The sequence below is a fragment of the Plectropomus leopardus genome, chromosome 19, assembly GCF_008729295.1.
Source record: "Plectropomus leopardus isolate mb chromosome 19, YSFRI_Pleo_2.0, whole genome shotgun sequence".
Lineage (NCBI taxonomy): Eukaryota > Metazoa > Chordata > Actinopteri > Perciformes > Serranidae > Plectropomus > Plectropomus leopardus.
Genome location: NC_056481.1, coordinates 7,681,833 through 7,708,328, shown reverse-complemented (window position 1 = coordinate 7,708,328; position 26,496 = coordinate 7,681,833). Strand labels below are relative to the sequence as shown.

General features: G+C 38.5%; 2 protein-coding genes across 2 annotated transcripts; both read left to right on the top strand.

The window, feature by feature from the left end:
- Positions 1-2,519: 2,519 nt before the first annotated feature.
- Positions 2,520-11,460, top strand: LOC121958434 (5-hydroxytryptamine receptor 3A-like). Its single transcript, XM_042507343.1, has 10 exons — positions 2,520-2,598; positions 3,309-3,469; positions 3,708-3,752; positions 5,293-5,402; positions 6,515-6,684; positions 7,364-7,524; positions 7,825-8,035; positions 8,923-9,087; positions 9,394-9,479; positions 10,908-11,460. The coding sequence occupies exons 1-10, from the start codon at positions 2,547-2,549 to the stop codon at positions 11,124-11,126; spliced, it is 1,380 nt and encodes a 459-aa protein (XP_042363277.1). The 5' UTR covers positions 2,520-2,546; the 3' UTR covers positions 11,127-11,460.
- Positions 11,461-12,030: 570 nt separating this feature from the next.
- On the top strand, positions 12,031-24,330 carry LOC121959138 (5-hydroxytryptamine receptor 3A-like). The gene is made up of 12 exons (XM_042508327.1): positions 12,031-12,874; positions 16,176-16,244; positions 16,444-16,494; positions 17,750-17,952; positions 19,113-19,157; positions 19,299-19,408; positions 19,578-19,747; positions 20,871-21,028; positions 21,573-21,783; positions 21,870-22,046; positions 23,223-23,308; positions 23,420-24,330. Exons 3-12 carry the CDS (start codon positions 16,455-16,457, stop codon positions 23,648-23,650), a joined length of 1,431 nt encoding a protein of 476 aa, XP_042364261.1. The 5' UTR covers positions 12,031-12,874; positions 16,176-16,244; positions 16,444-16,454; the 3' UTR covers positions 23,651-24,330.
- Positions 24,331-26,496: the final 2,166 nt, after the last annotated feature.

Sequence of the window (26,496 nt, the reverse complement as noted above, 5' to 3'; positions counted from 1 at the left end):
ACTGCTTTTTTTCCTGCATCTAGACCACATTTGTCTTGGTCCTGATTAAAATAAACACTATACGTAATCTTGTAAAATCTACACATGCCCTCCCTTTGGCTGCATTTTCACAAATAGAATAAAGATTTCACAAACACCAAAATACTTTTTAGCCTCTAAAGGATAATCTTGTCCAGATTTCAAAAGTCTAAGTATAGTGGGTTTTGAGAGAGACCTGGTCCATTGTGGTCTAAATGTGAAAAATGCAATGAAATGTCCTTTTTTTGCATTTTTGTTTTTTGTATAATTTTATTTGATTTTCTCTGTTCCCGTGGTTTTAATTAATTGCAAAACACGGTGTCCCTTAAAATGCTAATATTTGTAAACTATGCACACATGCCCACTTTTGGAGTGTTGATCAGACAAAGCAAGCTATTTGCGACAAACAATTAATTAATAGCAATAGAATCCAATGAAAAAATCATTAGTTGTTCATAAACTCGAGTGTGAGCAGGGAAATTCATTAAAATACAAAACCATTCTTTCAGAATCAAAACTGCATCAGCGAAAAACACTTACTGTCCAAAAACAGATGTTTTACATAAATAATAAATCAGCATTAATGCCCGGCTGCCCACGATAAGCCTGGCACAATATGAGTGGGTTTAAATGGCTTCACTGTTCATAATGTCATTACCCCGTCATTTTGGTGATCAAGTTCCGCTCTAATTGAGTTTTATCTTCTCATCTGATGCAGGCTGCTCTGCCTGATTTACAGTTAAAGTCTGTTTTGTAACTATGTCCTCACATGTCCAGACTTACATTCACTATCCTTCAGTTGCCAGTGTCAAATGGGCAAGCTGTAAATTCATATTATGTCTCCTCGCTGATGGACAAACCCTCTCCACCTGCCCTTAACTTAGTTTTATTATTTGTTTTGTTCAGTCTCACCTGCGTCAAGAGTCATTTGAGGCCATCATATGCGCCACACGTCCCCCCTCCTCTGTTAAAGGAGAAATTCACAACATTTGTGTGAAAGCTATGTGTCATCATCCTATCCAAAAGCTATTACTTTGTTTGCCAAAACATAGCTTTAGGTGGCACAAGCTCTTTTTAAACAAAGGTCCCGCTATATGGTCGCTGCTAAGTTCAGTCTTTATGCCGCCTTTGCTTTTTTACACAGAGACAAACGACAGCATCACGCTGCTCCAGTGTGCGATTTAAGCACGGTTTACTGAACCATGAGAGGCTTGGCGGTCTTGACGTTTAACACAACAGAGTCCACATCTAATGTTACATGTAACATACCTGTCAGCAGGGCTTTCTTAATATTCACAAAAATGAATAAACAATAACAATGACACAAAATGTCAATAACAATAATTTACTGTCCCTGATAAATGGTGGCTGAACTCTCCTTTGATGGATGGATGAATGGGTGTGTGATGCTGCTTCAGATGTATGCATGTGTTTGCTGTACATGAATCCCCTGCTGTTTTGGCTCCAATGTCTGGATCCACTCCAGATGACAGGAAAGGATCAATTTATCTGTGTTCTTCTTTATGCACTGTATCTGCAGTATTGCTTATTGTCCTTTTATCCAATGATCCGTGATACATGTGCGCAACCAACACGTGTGTTGAGTTTTACACTTAGCACACAGTAAGGCATTTTATAGTGTACGCTTCATGCCTTACAGTTTACACTGCTAATGTTATTATACATTTATTTCTATTGTTTGTTACGTAAACTAGCAGTCCGGCTAACTCCGGCATATTTACATTTGTATTTTATACTGATGTTCAGTAATATGCTGTGTGTCTTTTAAGTCATCATTAAATAAATAAAAGCAGAAACATGTTAGTTAGACGAAGAGCTGCAGACAACAGCACTGCACCTCTGCAAAAAGCTCACCTCCAACAGGTAAACATCTTTAACCTGCCTGTTGTGTGATGGAAAAACACTGACTGCATCATAACAGCGGACATTCAGACGGGGCTCAGCCAGCTAGTTGCGGTGCACCTTTGAAAACGCTTGACAATAGCATAACGATTGCGTTAGTCCTGCCCATGCTGCTAATTGGTTAATTGTTAGTCCTCCTGTGGCGCTCATTGGTTGTTGTTCATTTCATCTGAGGAACCGCTGTTTCATGTCGTGATGCCAGACCAGAACTCTCAACTTGGACACAGTTTAGTGGGCACATTTAAAGGTGTGGACCCAGGCAAGCCTGCTGTTCTTCATGCACCAACGATGCTGCCGGTTTGCAGAAGAACAGCAGGTTTTGAGGCAGCCCCCAGAGAAACAGAGACCACTAGAAAAAATATGTTGGTTTGTGTCACTCGATATATATTCCTCTCAGAAGGGTGAAGATAAGGTTGAAAAGAGGCAAACTCATCCTATAACTAATTTAAACATCAATCCCCGCTGTCCGCTGTGGGAGGGGTTTCTCATTTCAAGCAGAGGCCATTCATCCAGCCCAGCCCTTCTCAGCTCAAATGAAAAGACAGCATCGCAAAGCTGCTCTGGTCTTACAGCAGCGACTTACAACACACCTCGAACACACACACATGGCTGCAGATATGAAACATGTTGCTTTTCTCCTCCTGATCGTCTTCACAGGTAAGACTTTGTGCACAAGCACGTTTTATATATTTTGATGTGTTTGACCTCAAAAAAGTGTCTAAGCAAAGTAACAGTGATAACTTGAGTTGAAAGTATGTGTTTTTATCATGCTAGCAGTGTTTATGTCTGAATTATAAACTGTTTCAGGAGCCTGTGAGGGTTAGTGTAAGTCTTAAACCAAAAATAGTCAAAGCAACCACGCTATGACATATTTTGTTTGCCTGCTTCACACTGTTGTTTGGAGGAAAAGAGGGCTCCATTTAAAGGAGAAGGAGTAAAAGTAAAACAGATCACTTTACATGGACCAAAACTCCAGAAGCCCTCCTCTTATCATAACATCTGCCTTTCAAAATATGTACACAAAAGATCAGTCTAATTACCCTTAATCAGCCAGCTAAGAATATAACAGAAGAATGTTTTTTATTCTGAACTTGCAAAAGAAAAAATAAAGACAATTTAAGGATAAAAATAAGGGCTTTAGAATCTATTTGGAGTTTTAGAACAACATGTATGTAAGATAAATCAAGTTGAAATAACAACAAATTATAAAAAAGTAGGTTGTACAAAAGTATGTTATATAGAAGAAAATAGCATCCAGACATTTCAAACAAATTCAAAGGCACTTCCATGAGTTGTTTTAAAGGGATATTAACACATTTTCATATAAAAGGTTGAAGAAAAATCTTACTTCTGATGCTTTCATGCAGGCAGGTCGTCCTTTGAGAAAGTGTGCAGTTACCAGGATGTAGTGGACTACCTGAACCTGACCACAGATAACAGTGCTTTTAAAGTGACCCGGCCCGTTCTGGACCACAAAAACCTCACCATAGTGAAGCTGGACATCATCCTCTACGCCATCCTGGCTGTGGTAGGTGCTGCGTGACTGATTCATCTGTGACTGATTCATCTGCTCAGTGTGTGCCGTTCAAGTCTGATTAATGTCATATGAATTGTGATGTTTTTGTTGTAACGTGTTATGTATTTTAATGTATGTTATTTTCTGTTCTTTTTGACCTCTGTAAAATCTCTTTGGGCTTCTTGAAAAGTGTTCTGTAAGTGAAATGTATGTTATTATTAATATTATTATTCTGTGTGTGTCTTTCCAGATGGAGAAAACACAAACTTTTATTCCTTTCATTTGGGCAACAGTGGTGCGTTGTGATTATATGTATTATTTAAATGTCTCTTTTTTTCCATCTGTCACTTACAGACCCTGAGACAAGTTGGGCCGCTGGCTAGCATGCGTTATAGGGATGTCAAACCCGTTTTTGATCGGAAGGGTTATTTTGAGTACACGCCTCGCCCGATCCTTTGTTTAGCAGTCAAACACAATTTACACATTTTGCGCCAGATATTCACGTTTTATTGTAATGCTGCTACTCCAATAAGAAAAAACTATTTTTTTTTAAATGTTTAAGTTGCAACACCACAGTAAGTGGAACTGAAATTTTTGTGGTTCATTTTTAGTGAACTAGCTTTCCTATAATGGTGTAATAAGACCGATCTTTATTTGTTGTGACTGGTAACATTAAAGGTAAGCTGTAACTATTTACTACTTTGAAGTGGAATTATAATTATATTAGTAATAATTCCTAGTTTTTTTTCACTTTTATTACAATGCTACACTAAGTGGATTTGAAAGCAATTTCTAAAGACACATTTTAGTTTGTTCATTTTATTTTGTTTAAAAAGTAAATGCGGGACTCAGTGGAGTTGAGGGCAATTTCTAAAAACAAATTTTAGTTTGTTTACTTTTTAGTTTTGTAAAAAAATAAAATAAAAAAACCCGTAGGAAGTGTTTGGATGCAGACATTTTTTCTTGTATTGCATTGCTGAGTTAAACTTTCAAGCATATCCAGTGGAACACACTTGATTGATTTCAGGAAATTTAAAGTTGTTGAAGTGTGCATTGTGCAGTTGTGTTATCCAGGTGAATACAAGTATGGGATTGGGACTTGCTATTTGCAGATACCCGAATGATTTAGATCAAGATCAGGGGCAAAAAAACTTAATGGGGACATCCCTAGTCTGTGGCCCTCGTCGTTATGGAGTGTCCCACACTGCTGGCCCTTGTCGACCCTCATCGGCTTTTTATTTTCAGTGATTCAGCGTGTTGGTGAAATCACTCTGGTTGTTCAGCTCTGTGCGTGAAAAGAGAAACGGAAGTAAGGAATGTAAACAAATGGCTAAAGTCAAGAGGAAGTGAGGTCGAAACAGACTTGTTGTATATTGTAAGACTGTTTTTCTTTAGCAGATGAGCTCTTTAGCAGAAACATTTCCTGGTGGTTTGAGTTGTTGTCTGCTGCCTTGTGATAAATATTTTTGTTCTCAGTATTAGATTCTTGTGTCTTTAATGTGCTAATTGGCTAACTAGTGTCTCAGAGGTCTTCTGGTTTCCTGTTTTGAATGACATTACAGACAACTGCCTTCTGCCTGCATGTGTGCAGAACATATGTGCTGGTTGGCAGTCTGTTCAGTGCGCTCATGTGTAACTTTTTGGCCGAGACTTGACGACGCGAGGCGACACAGCAGGAAGCTTTTGTTTCTGCAAGTTCTCTGATGTCGGTTTGGTGTGTCTGGGCCTATAGATAACTCTCTGGTTGGTCACCTGTTGTTCTGTGTTTTATTTCAAATGTGTCTGCAACACTCTGTCTCTCATCTTTTTGGTAAGTCATTTTTAATTTCCTGCAGACGTGGAACAATGAACGCATCTCATGGGATCCGGCTCAGTTTTGTGGAATCACTCACATTTCAGTTCCTAAAGATATGCTCTGGAAACCAGACCTCTTCATCTATGAGATGTGAGTCTGCAGCACACACACACAGAGGCACACAAAAAGACACGCAAAGACAAACACAAAAAGTGATTTTAAAGGAATAGATAGACATATAGGTGAATTATGAGAAAATGGGCCACTGCTACAAGAAATGCAAAGTTAATAACGGTGAGGAAGAATATTGTCATACTGTATTTGAAAGTAGGGGTGGGTGATGTGTCGAATATACTTGAGGTATATAAAATGTCTATATTGCGAACATCGAGTATAAATTGTATTATTATCATAAAGTACTTTATTTAACTTCATTATAATTGTATTTTATTAATGGATGGTTATTTTTTTGTTTTTTGTTTTAGTATTTAACATAGTTTAAGAGACATTTAAAAATATTGATATATAGATATCGTGTATCATGATACAGCCTTAAAATATTGCAATATTATTTTAAAGCTGTATCATGATACTTATCTATATATATACATATATCTATATTACTTTAAAATTAAGTTTTGTTTGGATCAGTGCTTTACAAAATATTACTGTAAATTGAAAACTGTTTCATTGTTTTTCTATTTACAGTTTTATGATGTCATGATTTTACAGCACTTCGCTGTTACGCAGACATTTTTTACAGTGTTTGTCGGGTATGACACAACGCCAGATTTTACCTCTGCAGTAACGTCCAGTATTTCGGATTTTTCTCAGCAGTCCTGTTAAATTTTTGGTGATGAGAGAGGTTCATGCAGCTCAGCTGGAAAAAAGTTGTGGTTCAGTTTATTTTCAGACAGTGTTGCCTTGAACCACTTTGCACGGGGAATCAAACGTGCTACGTCCAGCACAGCGTTTAAACATGACCTGTGTAGCTGTTAAACATGAAGTAATTTAATAGCTTGGTTTCTGGTGATTTCATACACTCTGTGTTTGTTCAGTAGATTAATGACCTCACTGTTTGCTCACTTTTATTTGAGTACATAAAACACTATTGTGAAGAGGAACAACAAGCAAACACTTTATCCTGAGATGGTCACAGGAGCAGCTCCATTACTGATCATTCAGTTCATGATTTGTGTGCAGCAGTGTGTGGTTTAAATGCTCCACAAACACAACATAAAAGGTTTTTGTTTGTGTCTCAGGACACAGAAGGATGACTCCCCTCAGAATCCGTACATGTACGTGTCCAATGACGGGAAGATCAATTCTGAAGAGGACATGAGGGTGGTCAGCACCTGTGAGATGGACGTCCACAAGTTTCCCTTCGACACGCAGAGATGCAACATCTCCATTGGATCTGCAATCCACTGTGGTGAGGGGGGGAGTGTGTGTGACTGTGCTAAAGTCTGTAGGGCTCATTCATGAAACGCGAGCAGGAAGAATTTGTATTTAAACTGTTTTGTGTATTTATCAATATGTCAGGAGCTCAGATCTCTCCGTAATTACAAAAAAATCTACACCTGCCTCTGACTGACTCGTAGAGCTTGCGTAAATAAGGAATGCACATAAATGTTGCACGTCATTTGTAGAAATGACAGTTTCTATTAGTATTGTGCTCTCTTTTTACACAATACACAGATGCTGTCAAAACACGTAAATTAAACACGACAAAAGATTAGACATATAACAAATTTAGCAAAATTAATTTTCAGATATCAGATTTAAGCTTCAGATAAAGTTTCTTAAAAATGTGAATAGATAATTTAAATCAGTTTAATACATGCATGTCTTAGTTTGTTGTGACTGCTCCAGTGGAGGCATGCCGCTGCCTCCATCAGGAATAATTCTGGATATATGATGCAAGCATTCATGAACGTACACATCTGTATACGATCAAATCCTGTGCCGTTCATGAATCTTGTGTAGATTTTTATTATGAAGATGTTTTATGTCCAAATTTACTGACAGATTTACTCACATTTCACATGAATGAGACCTAGAGTTTTTTATCTTCACTTCCTTTCACTAAGACTTATTTCCTCTCTCCTCAGTCGAGGAGATCCGTCTCTTTCCTTTCTCCAACTCTTCTCGAGCCACGCAGTTTTCCAGAGAGTTGATGATAACTCAGGGAGAGTGGGAGTTCCTCCAACTGTCTGTCATCAGCCGCAATGTCACCTTCGACGATAAACAGTGGGAGCAGCTCATATACACTGTATGTGTGTATTTACATCTCTCTATATTCACCGTTCTTATTTTAGTTTCCCACAGCTCATTTAAACGTCCAGTGTTTAGGATTTAGAGGCATCTATTGGCAAAAATGGTCTTAAATATTTATAAATCTTTTTTCATTAGTTTATAATCACCTGAAATTACAAAGCATTGTATTTAAGTTACCTAAGAATGACACTGAGTAAGTTTGCAACGCCAGAAATGTCATAATTTCTGTTGTCATTGTTCGATGTTATCTTACTTTTTAACTTCCTTGTTTGTTGTTTTTTAAAAAAATATTTAGTTCACCATCAAGAGGCGGCCCCTCCTTCATGTCATTAACTTCCTGTTGCCCATCCTGTTCTTCTTGAGTCTGGACCTCGCCTCCTTCTTTATCGCTGACCATCGAGGAGAGAAGCTGGGCTTCAAAGTCACCGTGCTGCTGGCCATCTCCGTCCTGCTGCTCATCCTGAACGACATCCTGCCCTCCATGTCCAACAGGACTCCGCTCATAGGTACTTACTCCTGCTTTAAGAGCATATTGCAGCCCATTCACCAGAGGAAAATGTGTCATTGTACGTTGCAAAACATGGATATGTTACATTTGCACCCTCGTATTTGTGTCATATCAGTGTTTCTTTAGTAAAGAAGTTTATGAACTGCATTTGTCAACGGGAGGTCGAGGGAATGGTGTGTTTCCAAGACAGACTACTGGTCAACACCAACAAAAAAGAAAAACTTGATTGATTTACAGAATCAGGGCTTTTTCTAGCAGCTTTTTAGACCCCACACATGTTTTTTTAGCAACTTTTTGATGTTTTTCCAGGAAGGATTATGGTACAGAAAGCAATTGTTTTTACTAAGACATCACTGTTTTTCAAGCAGTCGTTTGTCCCCCAAGACTGGAAATGAGCTTTTCCTTACCATTAGTGCCAAGATAGTGTCACTGAAAGCATTTTTTTTAACAGAGGCATTGCTCCACTCCAAGCGGGATGGTGCCACAAAAAGTGTTTTTTTTTTTCTGCGTTTCTTGCTGAAATAACGAAAAGCGGCTGTGTCTCTAAGACATTGCTGTGCTGTAACAAAAATGATTATTTTACCAAAAAAAGCACAAAAAGCATTTTTCATTCTTTTTTTTTTTCGCAGAGCATTGCTGCTTTTCCTGCTCACATAATGGTACAAAAAGTGTTTGTTTCATTAACTGATAACTGAACTGAAACAATGCTGAGACACAAAGTTTCAATATCTGCTGCATAATAATATGCAAATTTAACATATCTGTAATTTTCAGAAATGCCAAAATCTATTCTGGCGATTTGGTTGCCTTTGTTTACTGTATTGTGATTCAGGTGCACCAGATTCAGAAACATAAAGTATTTTATTGCCTGTTTCCTCCTCTCAGCGACCTACTGCATCGTGATTTTTGCTCTGATGCTGCTCAGCCTGCTGGAGACGATCTTGGTCACGTATCTTATGGAGAAAGACTCTGAATCCCAAGAGAAGCTCTGGCTGAGGGACAACTGGGAGGAACAACAGGAGAAACTCAAAATCAATAACGGTAACACAGGTGAGTCACTGAGGACAGAAGCTGGTTTTAATTTAAATCTATAATCTTAAAGGCCTTGAAACCTTATTTCCAGCATTTCATTTCCAGCATATGAATCCAAATCTTATAATTGTTGGTTTGCTTATGTTGTGAAGGGCTTCACCCACACAGTCCTGACTCTTAACATAACTAGGGATTCTTTTTTTTCTTTTCACATTTAGTCACAAAAATGTTAAAATCGAGAATTACAAACATTTTTCAGTGTTTTTTATACACATCATGATTGTGAAACATATTCTAAGGGATTAACTTGCTGTGTGTTTTCAGAGGAGAAAAGACAGATCTGCTGTTCATGCATCTGCGAAGTGCCTGACGGTGAGAAACAGCGTGAGCTGCTGCCGATGTCTGAAGAGGTACAGACACTATAGGTTGAGATAAAATATTATGATGACAAGATGGGTGGACAAAATCATGTAGTTCTCATTGGTGTTTTAATGCATGATGTTTATGTCATCACACAGTTTTTTTTCTTACTGGATTACGATCTGGTGTCTTTAGTCATTAGTTGCTTTTACACTGCCTGTTCAAGGCGGGATATTGTGCCATTATTCTGCCTCGCCGTTCTGTATATAAGGTATAATCGGGATGGGAGGAGTTGTCTCGCCTTTAAGCCGCCACTGGAGGTAGTAAGAGCACAGGAATTGTGTCTGTACAAACAGGACAGTGGACAGGATGGGTGTGATGTCTTGGCGATGTGTAATTTGTGCGACCCACTGCATCACATTTAAAAAGTTATTAGCATTGACACATCTGCAAACTCAGAAAACAGTGAGGTCCTGGAGCTCCTTACCCCCCGTGCAGAGGACGAGATCAGCCACTGTACAACAGAGAAGGTAGCGAGCCGACATGTATGTTGCATAACACGTGAAGAAGTGTTGCTTACACACTGTACTTCCGCATTTTCGTATTGCCCGCCCCCCCATTCAGCCACTGTGGACACAAAGAGCATAGAAGTAGAACAAGAGACAGACCTGCCCCTCTCTCTGCCTCTCAAACTTGCCTGAGACTCAATAAAATTGTAGAACTAGGCAGAAGGTTCTCACTTTGAACTCCTAAAATAGCACCGCTCTGTCAGTGATTTCGGCGTGACACCAAAGCCACGTTTCGTGTCCAGCTGGAACGTGGCTCAGATGAGAATGCGATAAGACATAACCGGTGGACTCAGCATTGTATGTTGGTGGATGGCAGGAAGGCAGCGGGCATGTCCGCATGCAATGTGCACAGGTGGCCTCACTTGAGAACACAGCTGGATGTAAACGGTCGCATGTGCTTGTCAGGAATTATAATACAATACAATAAAGGCCAAGAAAATTAGGATCAGACAGTAAAATAAGTGCTGAGCAAATGTAAACCAAGGTTTTGTCACTGAGTTTAATATTTCTTGCCACAGATATTATCAGAAACATGTTTTTATCTTACTTTTTTACAAATACAAGTTTGTTTATTACCAGTTGGCTGCCATTGTGTCGAACAAATGAGGTCGCTTTACGTCACCTACCAGTGTATATTGGTCTGATACGATGCAGTGTATTATGGTATTTTTTTTTTTTTTTTTACCTCTTGAGCAAAAGCAAATGTTGGGATTTCCTCTGGTCATGCAGCAACAATTTCATTAGTGTTTGCATATTTTCTACTGCATAGACCCAGCCTGACACTTCCTCCTCTTCCTTTAAGAAATGATAACATGGGACTCTTCATGATTTTGTCCACCTGGCCTTTAGTACAATAATACATGAGTAAACCCTCTGTAATGTGACTCTGTGACTCCTTCATGTTTGCAGGTTAACAACAGCATCCAGTCACGAGAGTCTCACGTGTTACTGCTGATCCTGCAGGAGCTGAAGGAGCTGCAGAAGAACCTGAATCTGAACCTCAGCTGCAGACAGGAAAGAGGGAAGTCCAGTCTCTGGGCTGCAAGAATCAACAAAGCTTTCTTAATTTTTTACATCACCACAGTTTCACTATTTCTAACCCTCATCTTCATTGCATGGAACACATAGAAATGTAAAGTAATACCTTGAATTCTGTATTGTACCTTTTTGTAAACAGGTGATGTCTACAAGTGTTGTTTTGTATTTATAGCGTCTTGTGAATCTGTTTTATGTGGTTCAGATGAGCTAACTTTTCCACCGTTGAAAGTGAAGTAACATGAGCCTGTAGTTGTGTGGTTTCGAGATTTATACAGTTGATGAAAGCTTTATTTATTTTTGAAATAAGGAAAGCATTACCGTAGAGGCCAGTTTTATTCAGTGCTTCTGAATGTGGTTGTATAAAAATGTGATGTGGAAATAATCACTGTTTATTCACAGCAGCAGATACAAGGATAATAAAGGTAAATGTTTGAATTTCAAAAAACAGGGCTTGTAAGGTCATGAAAAAACTTGAAAAGTCATACAATTTGTAAATGGCTATTTTAAGGGCCTGGGAAAGTTGTGGAAAACTACATATACCCTGGTGGATTTTGAAAAGTTGTGGAAATCTGTTACAGAAACCTGTATAATAATACGTGATGTGTTCAAGGACTGTCGGAAATGTGAAAATCAACAATAATTATTGTTTCTGACATCAGTGGTGTCACTCACACACCACACCAAAACATTTTCTTTAGAAACACTGAGAATCTCCAAAAAAAAGCCCAAATCTTTTTTAATTTAAATTTTTTTTCCACAAAAATTAACGGTAAAATAAATACAAGATACAGCCATTGAAAGTTTTAAGTCCCTCCCCTAAAAAACACAAGTCCCTCCCCAGTCCTAACTCATTATTCACTGCCCTCTTCACTCTCATAAATAACAAACAGTCCCTTAGTTATATTTTAATATTCAGTTTGTTCTGAATTCAATATTTTAAACTAATATTTATTTTAAAAAGCTATTATATAGTAATAAAAAAGAACTGACAATGAGTGTAGACGGTGGCTTCAGAGAATGCATGGTCTTGAAAATTTGCCTCAAAGTCATGGAAAGGTCATAGAAATTTATTGGTAAAAATGTGTAGGAACCCCGAGACAGGAAAAACAATGGATGCTGTAAACTTACTGAAATTTTTGCAGGCTAAAATAATCAAAAAGTAAATTTATAAACACATGTACAAAGTCCTTGTAGGTTAGTGAAACATCAACTGTTGCATTGATCTAAAAGCCCCCAAAAAAGGTGGATATACTTGTATTATTGAAGGTGCATCTGTGTCTGGTGATGCACCTCGCTGTGGTCACAACCAGCTCCCAAAATCTTGTGTGTAATATGACACGGATAGAGACAAATCTAATCTGATGTAATCCAATCTGAGCAATCGATTGTAAGAGATCAAAGAGGAAACTTTATTGCCTCTGGTTCAATCCTTCACTGATGTCATATTTTCGTAATATTTCACAATATCCACCCAGACAAACAGATCTTTCTCTTATGTCCTGTTTCACTCCACTTTCAGCTCACAGCTAATTTCACGTCCATCCTCACTCTGATAGCCTTTATGCTATAAACACCTTATTAGAAAGGAGGTTCTGGTGTTATTGCACTGGCTGCTCATCACTCAGGCTGCCTAGAAAATGTCCCCTCAGGCCCTTTACGTGTTTTATTCTTTCACCACATCAAATCACAGTGGATTTTTGTTTGTTTTGCTTGTTTTTTTTTAGCCGTGCTAGCAGGCAGTGTCCGTCCATCACTTTGGTCCAGACTGAAACATCTCGTCAACTATGGATTGATTGACATTCCTCAGAGGATGAATAACTTCAATGATCCTCCAGCAGGTAAAAGTTTTCACTCATTCTGTCAGATATCATGTTTATAGAAAGGTTTAAAATGAGATTTTGTTCAGATGCTGTTGTGACTTTTATGATCTCATGACTTTTCTTTTTAGCTGCATCTTGAGGTTGACTTTTGTGGATTGGACACTCAACAATTTAAGGCCTAGATTAGCCTGAAATTTGGTAAATACCGTGGCGTCATGTCAAAGTTAAAGTTAAATATTACGCTATTTGGTGAAAAAAAGCAAGGAAATATATTCAGAAGTATAAATCAATTCACTGCCAGTTTCTGGGTCACCTTTGGATGAATTTTCTGGTTTGGATGTATTTGTTTTAAAGAGCAATGACATTCCCCTCAGCTATACTTGATCAGAAAATATTGGTACACGTAAGTATTGTAAAATTATGGTTTTTGATACTGTATTGATTCTTAAAAACAATTCTGATACGTAAAGCAAAACAGAATGATGCACTCATGCCATCAGGATGATTTTACCAGGCTCATGTTAAGTTTTGTGGCAGTTGTATTTTGTGTTATGATAAACTCCCCGACCTCTACATCTGTCAGTGTAGTAATCTTTCTCCAGCCATTAAAGATAAGATTATTAGTCCCATTATGGAGAAATTGCATTGTTACAGCAGCAAAGGGATATCAAATCAAGCTATGTACAAGATAAACAGAGCAGAAGAACAAAATAACTAGTAAAAAAACAAGATGCAAAAATAGAAATAGGAATTGAACAAAAAAATAGAAATGGAGCAAAGAATGTAAAAGTAAAAATTAGATGCAAAACTCAGTAAAAAGAAAATACACCAATTGCATATGGAAAATAACTTGACATGGTGATAAATTGCATGTAAGTTTGACTATTTTGCTCCAAAATAACTACACATCACTGGCATAAGCACCAAGAACACAGGCTGTAAAACAGGCAGAATGGAGTACACAGCAAGCTACAACAGTTTTCCTCAAATATACGTTCAAATAATTGCAATATATTGCTGTTTATCGAATTGTAACACATTTTTTTTTTGACAACGGGTAATTCAAAATTTCCAGCAAGTCAGTTAGTAGCTAATCGTCCAAGTTCAATGTGACTCCCGTCATCAGACCCAGCAGCGTCCTCTGACGGTGTCTTTATGCTGCCACAAGGTGGTGACCTTCTCGTTTTGGAGAGAGACAATTTCAATCAGGTTGGGATAAACCTAAAATTGATATAAAACAATGATTTCACTGTCATGGCAGCTTCAAAATGTAAAACAAAAGATGCATTTACCCATAAATACAAAGTTTGATCTAACTTCACTGTGTTAATGATATTGAAACAATCATTCCTCATAGTTGGATTATTGTAATGGTCCATTAGAAATTATTAAATAGAGTCCACCTTGTGAAAAAAATGCAGTTGCGAAATTTCCAATCCAATGTGAATGACCTTACAGTGGCAGGCCGTCCGTTTTAAGATCGATGTTAAGGTTTTACTTACTACTTTCGAACCCCTTCATTACCTGGCCCCAAAATATACATCTGCTGTCCGTTTACCTGGAACCAGCTAAAAGTCTAAAAGGAACATAGCACTGAGGGCTCATCAGCTGTGAAACAACCTGTTGGAGGAACTCCAGTTTGCGTCAGTATGATCTTTAAAATCACTTTTAAAAACTTATTGAAAGGCTTTTCTGGAATTTCTTCCTGAATTTTGTAGGTTTGTTTTTATTTGAGTTACACCGTACCTTAGTCTGGATGTACAGTAGCATTTAAAGTTTTTGTTTGTCATTGTTATGAAAATAACATTTTGTGAAATTTGCTGAAATTGTCACTTTATCTACATTGGGTGAAAAAAATAAGCTTCCTCTTTGACCCTTTGACCCCTTGAGCATCTAATGGCATTTGCAAGAATCCACCGCAGCGAAAGATAAACAACCAACTAGAGCTGAGGAGTCCCTAACGCCTGGGCCAAACTGCCTGCATCAGCAGTGTGTGACGGCCACCTCACTGCCAGGTGTGCAGTGTTCATACAGACAGCGTTGTTGCTGCAGCGCTGCAGCGCTGCGGCAAAGCTGCCTGCTGTTGTAACTACTGAATTTCCACAATTAAAATCCAATACTCCACTAATGAATGGAGCCACGCAAGCAAGCGTATTATCAACAATACGGTCATGTAAATATTTTGCAATAAAAAGTCATGTGTTAACAAAGGAAGGAATTCAGAACAGAAATGTTGTCTCAGGGCTTTTATTTTGAAATGGAAACAAAAGGTGTAGTTATAAATTTTTGGGGATATTTTTCATTTCTATGACAGATATTGAATATATAGTAAAAGGCAATATGTTGTAAAAATTATCATTAAAGACTATTTTCATGTGGGGGAAAAAAACAAGACCTATTTTCCAGAAATTCCGCAGCCGTGCAGCAGCCGTGCAGCAGCCGTGCAGCAGCCGTGCAGCAGCCGCGCAGCGCCTGAGTAGAGCTACTCATGCAGGCAGTGTGGAAGCTCCAACCTGTTAACATGAGGGCCAAACCCCCCCCCAAAAAACAAGATGTTTTGCACACACCGACAGTGTGATATAGGTGTAACCCAGCTGTCAGTCATGTCAAGTGCGGTCAAACTCAAACTAGGCAGCCTTGATCGAATATGAATCAAAGACTCTCTTACTACATTGCGTATTTCTCACCTCAGATATTTTCAGGAACTTATTTTAGTGTATTGTTTAGCTGTAAAATTAAGTTTTCTCCAGTCGGTGCTGCTTCGTTTCTGCTCAACTTTTCCAACATAGCAGCAGGTTCACGATCAGTGGTTGATTAACAGCTGAGAGACCCCTCAGCTCTGAGAACCAATTAAAATAAGAGGAGGAACGTCTCTGTGTGGATGCGATGACAGTTTCAGCAAATGTTATAAAGTTATAGTTTATAGTTTATAGCTTTAAGTCTTCCACTGCTCTATTTTAAGTTTAAATTCAGTAACTGTTTCTACATTTTCCTCAGTGTTTTATGTATGATTTTTTATTATCCATAGTTTCAATTTATTTTGTTCTTTATTTTTGCAACTTATAATTGCCTATAGTCAAACATTAACAGTGTTTTTTTTAATGTGTAAATCACTTTGTAATGATGGTTTTGGGGAGTGCTATACTAAAACTTAACTGGTGACAACAGATCAATAGAAGAATAATCCACATCAGGGTTTCAGGTGCCACTGACTAATGTATTTTTCTCCTGGATGTTTGTGTGGGCTGTTTATTATCTGCAGTAACTGTACTTACTTTTACCGTTAAACATAATTACAGCGCATTTTTGTCTCCACCAGGGTCCTCCTTACCCGCCCCCCCCAACCTCTAAAAGACCACTAAGGGATGCTGTGATGACCACTTAGGGAGTGAGTGGCATCTCCAGACGGCTGTCAGGCTAATTTGTTATTTTAAAAAAAAGATCTGTAATCCTGTTTGTCCGGCCCTCTTCCAGTATGAGGCAGCGGTATTATTACCGCAACAGACTTAGTGATATTCTCAGACATTATAGGGAGGACGGGGACACATAAACTGGTGAGACGTCTCACTGACTGTGGATTCTTGCAGGTGTTGCAGTCATGATGATCGCGAGTTTCTTCTTACTGCTCTTCCTCACAGGTAAGACTGGATTATAATGCTTGGCATGGTGCGTTTAGGTTTATCCTAAGAAATGTTTGGTGACAAAATATGTTTTCTGAACATTCCTGTGGTTTGTTAATTTAATTTAATTGTTTTGTCTTAAGTGTTGTACTATGCTGACCTTCGCAGTTGCGTTAAATTGTCATGTATCTGCGTGGTATTTATAGTGAAGAACTGAAGGAGCGGTGCTTTGTGTCCTCCTGCTGACAAATGTCAATTCTAGGGGTTTCGATATAAATGTTTATTTTTAATGACATTTTCAAAAAAAATATTTCAACAATAAAAAGGAACATTAGATAGCTTTTTCTATCCTAATAAGAATTTGAAACCCATATTTCACCTGAAAATTGTGCCTTAATGTGAACGACATGCATTCAGCAGACAAATATCTGATGAATCTAAAACAGACAGCCCCACTTAAACTTTATTGTGATTATAACTGCAATAATGTTCACATTTAAAAAGCATTAGTGGATTGATGACATAAAACCCTGCAGCCCCACTAAAGCCCATCTCATAATGGCCTTTCAGTGACCGCAATCACGGGATATTAATGCAGATAAAGCTGTTTGTTTATGGTTGATGATAGATCGGTGGTGGTGGATACCTACCCACAGAGACTAATGTTTGCCATTTCTTTTAAATTATACATAATTGAGACAGGGTTTGTGCAAGGTGCTTGAGATACTTGAATTTTAAATTAAGGAATTTCAGTGCAAGAATACCTTTTTTCACATTTTTTAAAACTTGGTCCTCGAAAAAGTACGTGAATGAAACTGAGGATAACAGAAAGATAATTAGTTTAGACATGTTACCTAAATGTTTTAAACTAGGAAGCCAAGAACGGACACGCTTGCAATTATTTTCTCATGCCGTATGATGGGTATGAGAGTAGGTAAACACTAGTAAATAGTCGACGCCAGGATTTGTTCGCCAATCTGCAAACACTGGAGCAGCATCAGGTGCTAGCACGAGGTTTGAGCTGTGTTTAGGCAATAAGTTAGTAGCGGTGTTTGTCTGACTGTGGATTGTGGAGCAAATTTGCACAATTCACTTGCACCAGATGGTTGTGGAGAAAAAAGATTTCATCCTTGAGAATAAAAACAAGTTTTTGAAAAAGTGCCTGAAAGTCCTTGAATTTGACTCACCTGTATGAGCACTGTTTAAAGCACATACCACAAAAACAACATCCAAGTTGATAAGAGTGTGTTTTTGATTTCTTCCCTTTTTTAAGAGTATTTGCCACACAGAGTGTGCCTTTATGTTTCTGCTGTGGATGGAGTCGTCCCTGAGCAGAACTGCAGTTATCAGGATGTTTTAAACTACCTTAACCTGACCAAAGACAACGAGCTGTTTTCCACGGCCCGGCCTGTTAAAAACTACAAAAATCCCACACGAGTTTCCCTGGAAGTTCTGCTCTACGCCATTCTAGATGTGGTAAGGGGTGAATTTTTCAAACATTAAATGAAAAATCTTATTTCTTTTGTCAAAGGATGCATGTCCTAAAATTAGTTAGATTGTGGTAGTAAACTGCCTGAACTCTGAGATTTAATGCTGCTGATGTTTGCAGACATATGCTTAATTAATATATATATATATTTTTTTACTTAAATGCTTATATTTTGTACCCATACTGGCCAGATTTTAATGTTGAATATTTAGTATTGCTTACATTTGTAACTTATTCTGAATTTAAATATGTGTTTGAAGTTTTTCTTAAATTTCATGCATCTTTGAGGAAGATGCATTTGCAATTTCGTTATGATTACGTAATGACAAAAGTACATGAAAAGCATATTGGACAATGGCAGACATATTTGTCCAATTTGCCCCATTGTTGCTCATTGCTTATGTTGCATTTTTTAAAAATAAATTAAACCAATTGGCTTGGATCTCAAACATTTAAACACTTATGAAAAGCATCTGAACACAACACAAGAAAACTGATGTTAATCTAAATTCCAAAGGATTAGAGATGGTTAAGAAAAAAAAACAGCTCTGACTTGGTATTGCTCTGTTTCCGCTGTTGGCTGTTTCTGTGTAACAAAATAAATTGTGATTTAAACCAGATATTTATTAGCTTTGCCAGAGAGCAGTTACTGCAGGTTTTACTGCGGCCAAACCACAAATCTTTTGTTTCACAGAGTTGTTTCCAGATGAGAATTATTTTAGAAATTCTCAATTTTGCTATTTGTCTGTCGCTTGATACTTGATAAATGATTATTGCAACAAAATTAGTGGCAGTAATTGTTTTGATACAGCATGTTGGATCAGTTTCACTGCAAATACAAAAGAGAAAAACAACAGACGCCGTAAACCAGCACGCACAAAAGGGAAACATACTTACGATGAAAATAATCAAAGCAAAAATTTATAGTATAATTTATAGATATTTATAGTTTTAGTTCAGCTCTGGACTTATCAAAAATTATGTTCCAGTAAAAAAACACTGTGTATTATATATGCAGATCCAGATTGTAATGTTATAATGTCAAAATTTGGAGCCTTTTACAGCTTGTGTGGAGTTATGTGCTGCCTAAGAGGTTTCTAGTCTGATAGACTGGAAGGATTTTCAAGACATATTTCTTTGTTTACAGGTTGAAAAAGAGCAGAAATTCATTCCTTATGTTTGGACTGTCATGGTGAGTTCTGTCAGTTTATGACCAAGGCTGAACTTCTGCTGTGTTTTTTTAAATCATTTTTTCTGAGAGCCTTTCATTTGTGTCTCACTCTCACTTTCTCTTAACGTTCCTGTTTTGTGACTCCTTGTGTTTTTTCTGTAGAGGTGGCACAATGAATACATTTCCTGGGATCCAAAGCAGTTTTGTGGAATTAATAATGTTTCTCTTCCTACTGATTATTTGTGGAAGCCAGATCTCACCATTGAAGAGATGTAAGTGTGAATGCATCCACACACACACATGCACACACACACACTCACGACTGTACTTCTACCTGTGTGAGGACCCCCATTGACATAATATATCTATTTTTAATAAAGCGTCCTGAAGTCTGCCATCATGTGTGTCTCTGTTCACACGTCTCTGTGTGTTCTCATGCAGGACAGAGAAGGACAAAGCTCCTCCGAGTCCTTATCTCACCATCAATAATAAAGGTGATGTTGAGGTCCAGAATGACCAGGTGCTGGTCAGCACCTGCAGGATGCACACTTACACGTTCCCCTTCGACATACAGAGATGCAACCTCACCTTCAAGTCTGTCATACACACCGGTGAGTGAGTTGTGTTTGTAAGAGTTTATTGTAACGTGTGCAAATTGGTGCGACAAGTGAGAGAGGTCTAACGTTGGGGGTTGATGCATAAAAGCAACAATGTGCGAGTGTATACTTGTGTATTTCTCATTTTCAGAAACTTATTTTAGTGTACTATTTAGTTGCAAAAGGAGAAAGTTGGTCTGGCTAGTGGGCGAAGCTTGGTAACTCCGGTTAAAGGTATCCAACATGTTGCCTGGGTCACAAACTTTCTCATTTTACAGCTAAACGGTGCACTCAAATATGTTTCTGAAAACTTTTGAGATGAGAAATCAGTTTCATTTAGTGCTATGTGAATATAATGACAGTTGCAGCAAATATAAATGTTTTTTTCAGCAATGGCTCAAGGAACATGACAAAGAGCATTAGGTGTCGACCTGCCCTCTAAATCATCCAGATCCCAACCTGATTAAGTATCCATGGGACTTGCTAGTAACCCACCTCGCAGCCCACAGGATTAAAAGGATCCGCCTTGACAGGTCAGAGCCAAGTCTAATCCAAGGAGACCCCACTGTGGATCAGGAGTACCTCTACGATATCAGGACGTCCCACAGACACTCAGTCAGATTGGGAGCTGGGAGATTTTGGGGCAGGTTGCAACATTGGGCTCTTGGGGGGGTGTCCCGGGGGGGGGGGGGGGGGGGGGACTGCCATCAAGGAGTGCCATTGCCATGAAACGGGGTACTGCAACAGTATTTGGGTAGGTGGACCATGTCAGGTGGCATCCACATGAAATCCAGGACCCAAGATTTCCCAGCAGAACATTGCTTTGTAACAAGATGATCAATTTCATTCATTCATTTGAATGTTTTGGCTCATATCAAATTTCCTTCTCTTATAGTATGAGGACATGTCTTGTGCTGCACTTTTGCGCGTTCTCAAGATCAGTTGATGCTAGATGCTGGCGTGTATTGGTTATTCCAAAGTGGTGTTGTCCTGGGGTTACCATGTCAGGCTCGGCTGTGAATCAAACTCACACCGCCTCACTGTCTCCACCACACGCCATTAGACTCCTCCACTTATCATCCATTCCTCTCTTATCTCACCTCAAACAACCTTACAGTTCTTTTATCTCCCTCCTCAGCAAGAGACATTCAGCTCCTGTCGAGTGACAACTCTTCAGAGGCCACAGAGTGTTCTCGTGAGGTGATGCGGACCCAGTACGAATGGCTGTTTCTCAACATGACAGTCACGACCAACAATGCCACGGATATGTTCGGCCAGGACATTGTCATTTACTCTGTGCGTATGACTAGACAAAGATGCATACTTGCACAAAATAACTGTCATCAAGCACTAAATTTAAGTACAGATTTGGATGGTTGTAGTTTAATATTTCCTTTGTTCTTTTATTCATTTTTTGTATCCTTCCATTTTTTTGTTCTTTCTCTCATCTTGTCCTGTCTTAGAAACTTTGTTTTTACCTTTATTTCTTCTTACTTTTCCTTCTTGAACAGCCACTTACATTTTTTTCCTCACAAGCATTTTTACTGTAAACATTTGAGTGTAGAGCCACTACTCCTTCACGGTACTTTTGCTCAAAGAAGTATTTCACTGCTAGAAGGATGGTCTTTTCATAAAACTGTGCTGTCTATGCCCTAGAAAGATGAAAGGTAATGACTCTTAATGAGTCTGTTGTTTCCTTTGACACTGCAGACTCGAGCATTGATTGATTGGTTCACATTACCTTTTTGCTGCAAGATTTGTACTACAATTTTTTTCAAGATACCCTCTAAAATGTGCAGGAGAAACATCAGCCGTCTGACCCTTGAAAATCATTTCACAGATCACCATGAAGAGGCGATCTCTCCTCTACATTGTCAACTTCTTGGTGCCCGTCATTTTCTTCTTGTGTCTGGACTTGGCATCCTTCATGATCTCCGATAACGGAGGCGAGAAGCTCAGCTTTAAGGTCACTGTGCTGCTTGCCGTCACTGTGTTGCAACTTATTCTGAATGAAATTCTGCCTGCCTCGTCCAACAGGATTCCTCTTATAGGTAAAAAACTATCTGTTATTGGAGCTGGTATACTGACTCATTGAGTAGATAATTGTCCACATTAATGATGCTGCCTTTACTCTCAGCGGTCTACTGCATTGGTATTTTTGCTCTGATGCTGCTGAGCCTCCTGGAGACAATTTTTGTGATGCATCTGATGGAGAAAGACTCTGCATCTCAAGAAAATGAGGCAAATATTGACCAAAGTGGGAGCAAGGACTGTAACAAACAGAGCAAAGACAACATCCACAACAGTCATAGAGGTGAGACCTGGAGCCCATTTGCACCAGCTGGTCAAGAGTTTGAAATCAGCTTAGCTACAGTGTCTTTTGTAGTTACTGGTCCTTATCAACGACTATGTAAAGACAGACAATGTGTCTCCACTTCACCACGCTTTTCAAAAGTGAGGTCACAGTTTCCCAGATGTGGCCACTCCTGGTGAAGTTATTTGGCGCCAGATTCTGTGCAGAAGTGATTCGTGTGGTAACAAGTTCCCACTGGCCGACCAGTGGAAAGCAGCGCCATTGATCACGAGAAACCAAACTGTCAAACACAGCTGTCAAACCCTTATCAGGAAAACAAATACTTGGACAAACATCAGTGTGATGTTATCCAAAGTTTCCACAGTGCTGGAAAACCCTGGAAAAGTGATAGAATTTTGCAGTCACATTTTATTTTATTTGACATGTTTCTTTGATCTTCTAATTTGACTTATGTCCCCTCTGCTAACATTTAGAGGCCGTTGTTTGTGACCTGTACTGCAGCACGCCACCAGAGAGTGATCCAAAGTGTTTTTGCTTCACTTTTGGGGAGCTGTCATGTTTTCCATCTTTATTATACAGTTTGTGGTCCTTATGTAGTTAGTTAGTTAGTTGTTAAAAAAATGTTTTTATTGCCTGATGTCTGTCATGTCTACTGTTTTCAAGGTGACTAAAAAATATGACTCGTGGATCAGTACCTCACTTGGTAGAGCCGGCGGCTCATGTACAAAAGGCCGCAGCAGCTGCTTGCTCAGTTCTAACCTCGGCCCTTTGCTGCATGTCATCCCCTCCCTCTCTGTTTCACACTATCGCAGTTCTGTCAAATAAAAGCAAAAAGCCCCCCAAAATATCTTAAAGGATAAAGTAAGATTCGTTTACTGTAAGTTTAAGGGTAGAGGAGGTAGCTGTTATGAAACGCCGACCACAATCTAACCCAATACTTGATTAAAATCCTGTCTATTAATGATAAACTAAGAAGAATTTAAATGCCTTAAATTTCAAAATTTTACACACAAACCTAGAGAGGGATCGATGAAAAGCTGGTGCAGCCCAATCTAGAGTCATTGAAGCTGTTCTTTCTCGTTCTTTACTGTTATGATGTCTTGTAGTTATTGTTTTCCAGTTTATACATGCCTGGTAATTGTATAATTATAAATTTTGGGATAACTGTCCTTTCAGAGGTGCACAAATGGACTGAATGCGCGTGTATCTATGATGTGTCTACTGGTGAAACTCCCTCTGAACTACTGCCGGTGGCCAAGGAGGTTAGACTCGAGATGCACTTCAGTCACAATGAACACAAAATCCCAAATGTATCTGCTGATAATGTGACAATGTATAATTTTATAAATCACTCTAATTATCAATTTTTGCAGGGCAACAGCAGCAAACTGACAGAGGAGTACCACGCCTTGGAGAAGCTCTCAGATGAGCTGAGGGCGATGGAGAAAACATTGTCACTGCTCCTCAGCAACAGAAAGGAGAAGGAGAAGCCTGGCTACTGGACCGGAGTGGCTAAAATAGTCAACAGGGTTTTCTTAATTTTCTATTTAACAGTGGTCTGTGTGTTTTTAATTGTTATCTTTATAAAATGGAATAATGCATAGATGTAATCATCGCTACATGATAAAAACATGGCTGTTTTTAGAGAGGAAACTTTTTTGATTTCTTTGCATCTCCCTGTATCATCAGCACTACATGGACCCACAGGGAAAAATCAAAACATAATTTAGCAGTGCTCCAATTAAGTCATTGATAACTTACAAAAATATTGCATGAGTCCGCCCTCATTGTCCCTCTCCCTCTCTTTGTCTCACAAACAGTTTGGATAGAGCTGGTGTGTCTGTCCTCAGTCTGGACATTACGCTACTATAATGCATAAAGTTTGCGGGTAAGCTGGTCAATAACACCTATTTTATCTATTCATTTTTTTCTCTCCTGATGCTACTAAATGACAGCTCGTTCACTTTCTGAAAGAGGTCAGTACTCCTCTTTCTTCAGACTTTTGGTTGGTCATTCTTGACTTAATTCTCTCAAAGACTTCTTTATTTCTCTGTTTGCACATTGCCCTGCAGTATCATACCTTTTTATGGGGATTTGCGGCGACATAATTTCAACTTCAGAGGACAATGGGATCATTATAAGAACACGGGTGTGAACACTTTCACTGTTAAAAAAAAAACAGAGTGAATCTGACGCAGACATTTCTTATGAAATTTCTAAAGAACAATTTTAAGAAAAATCTTAAATATAGATGAATGCGGTGCAGTGTCAATCAGAATCACACCTGCTCCTACCTGGACCTACCTGATCCGTTAGTTCTTGCAGTGCTTAGCTCTGTATGAGTGCTGAGGACTGAACATATTGCTCTGATGGAAAATGTACACTCATAAAAGTCTTGTTTTCTGCACAGCAGTTTTCACAAAGCTGATGAGGAAATGTGTACTTTGCTGTTCATATATTTAGTCCTATGGTATTTTACAACTGTTGTTTGCATGTTTTACACAGCTTTACATCAACATGTAACGCATATATACAGAATGAACAGGTCTGGTTGTGTTGTAAAATGTATGTACACTGATATTATTATAACATTTATGTCTTTTGCTTGCAATATTCAGTCTTTATGATACATGCTCTCACAGGTTGTTGAGATTCTTGCATTTATGTCAAGAGTTTTGAGTTTTATCCTCCGGAAATAGTAATGATAGTAAATGATAGTAATGGTAAATGCTGCTCACTGAAGCCGATATCATGTCAAGATGTATTCATTCATCAAACAGTTTTGTGACTGTTGTATGTGTAGTACTGGCTATGAAAATATGTATGGGAAGCTCATATTACACAATTAAACAACTAAATAACATTTTTTCTCCATATGCAACCAAACACATTTGTTCTTGTTCTTGTCAGTTGTGGGGACCACCAACTTTTTTTCTTCTTGTGAGGACCACCTATTTTAAATGGAGGCAGTGTTGAATTTTACTTTGCAAATTACTGGTGTGCTTGGCAGTAGATCGCATTTCCCTGTTTTTCATTTTATCTCCATTAATTAATAATTATAAAAATAATAATAAACTTAATTTACAGAGCACTTTTCATACAGGGGAGGCAGTTCAGAGTGATTCACAATAATAGATGCAACACAGAAGAAAAAAAAAACCCAGCAATATTAAAGGACAGGCGATGAGAAGCAGGATATAAAAGTAAAAGTTAAAAGCACAGAGACCAGGAAGAAGAGTCAAAGTAAAATAATTGATATAAAGTACCAATTACAAAAATTACATTGATTAAAAGCCAGACTAAATAAATTTGTATTTAACTGTTTTTCTTTTTTTTAAAACGAAAACTAAAACTTTTCTTATAGCTTTTGGCAAGATATTCCATAATTTTGGAGCATAATTAACATAAATTGTGCTGCTGACATGTGTCTAATTGTATGTATTTAAAAACAGCAGCAGGAGACCTGAGAGCTCATGGAGGACTATAGATTGACAGAGAGTCTGCAATGAAGACTGATCCCAAAGGGACAGCCCATCCCTGGCTGCTTGGCAGTCGATATCTCTGTAATACAGTACATCTTCACAAGCTGCTGATAGGGCTAGTTCATTTTTTGAACATTTTAAAGTAAAATTATGTACAAATTTTACACAATGCACCTTTAAACAAAGAGGGGTAGGAGGGTGCAACAAGGGAGGTAGACTTTAAGGTTACAAGGCTTTTTCCAGTTTACACTCTTGTTAGTGTAGTATAAATTAGGGGTCCTGGCTGTTTTAATGGTTGGAATGGGGCACTGATCATTTACAGCCCTATCACCAGGTATGAAGTATGGTGAATGTAATGCAGTGTGTGGCCAGCAGGGGGCTAGTACCAGAGGAAGTAATTTCAGATGGTTGTGTAGAGCAAGAGCTGGTGGCCAATATGCTCTTCAGACATGACAACATATGAAATTACATCATCTCCAAAATTCAACTCTTACCCCAATTTTTGTGATGTCCTCTGCAGGAGTAAATACTCCCTTAAGAGAAATGTAATGACACATGGCTAATGAAGCAACCTGAGTGTTGCTGCAGATTTTCATTAATTTTCCAGAGCTGTAAGTTGGATTGAGTTGCTTCAGGTTTGAAAACTTCTATGGATATTAGGTGCCTTGCACTTCTGAGGCTTCAATCATCTGTAGCTACAAACTCCACACTGAACTACTTAACTAATGGAACTGAACAGCCTCAACAGTGAAAGCAAAGACGTAAAGAGCTTTTGGTTTAATGGCAAAATTGATTTGCCCACAGGTCCTAAGTACCCTAAGTAAAGTGGTTGTTAGCAGTTCCTTGGGGCTTTTTTGGTCATGAAATTTGCAGAAGTGCAAGGCAGTGATATCATTGCTGCCACACACATTTCCAGTCAACAAGGAGAGGACAGGGATGCTCATTTACTGTTCAGACCTTTTACATTC

Excerpts from the sequence above, each read along its gene's own strand:
- LOC121959138 (XM_042508327.1), top strand. The coding sequence starts at position 16,455 with ATGATGATCGCGAGTTTCTTCTTACTGCTCTTCCTCACAG. Across the intron at positions 19,409-19,577 it reads GATCTCACCATTGAAGAGAT|GACAGAGAAGGACAAAGCTC; the intron begins GTAAGTGTGAAT and ends GTTCTCATGCAG. Across the intron at positions 21,784-21,869 it reads CAACAGGATTCCTCTTATAG|CGGTCTACTGCATTGGTATT; the intron begins GTAAAAAACTAT and ends CTTTACTCTCAG.
- LOC121958434 (XM_042507343.1), top strand. The coding sequence starts at position 2,547 with ATGGCTGCAGATATGAAACATGTTGCTTTTCTCCTCCTGATCGTCTTC. Across the intron at positions 6,685-7,363 it reads TGGATCTGCAATCCACTGTG|TCGAGGAGATCCGTCTCTTT; the intron begins GTGAGGGGGGGA and ends CTCTCTCCTCAG. Across the intron at positions 9,480-10,907 it reads TGCTGCCGATGTCTGAAGAG|GTTAACAACAGCATCCAGTC; the intron begins GTACAGACACTA and ends TCATGTTTGCAG.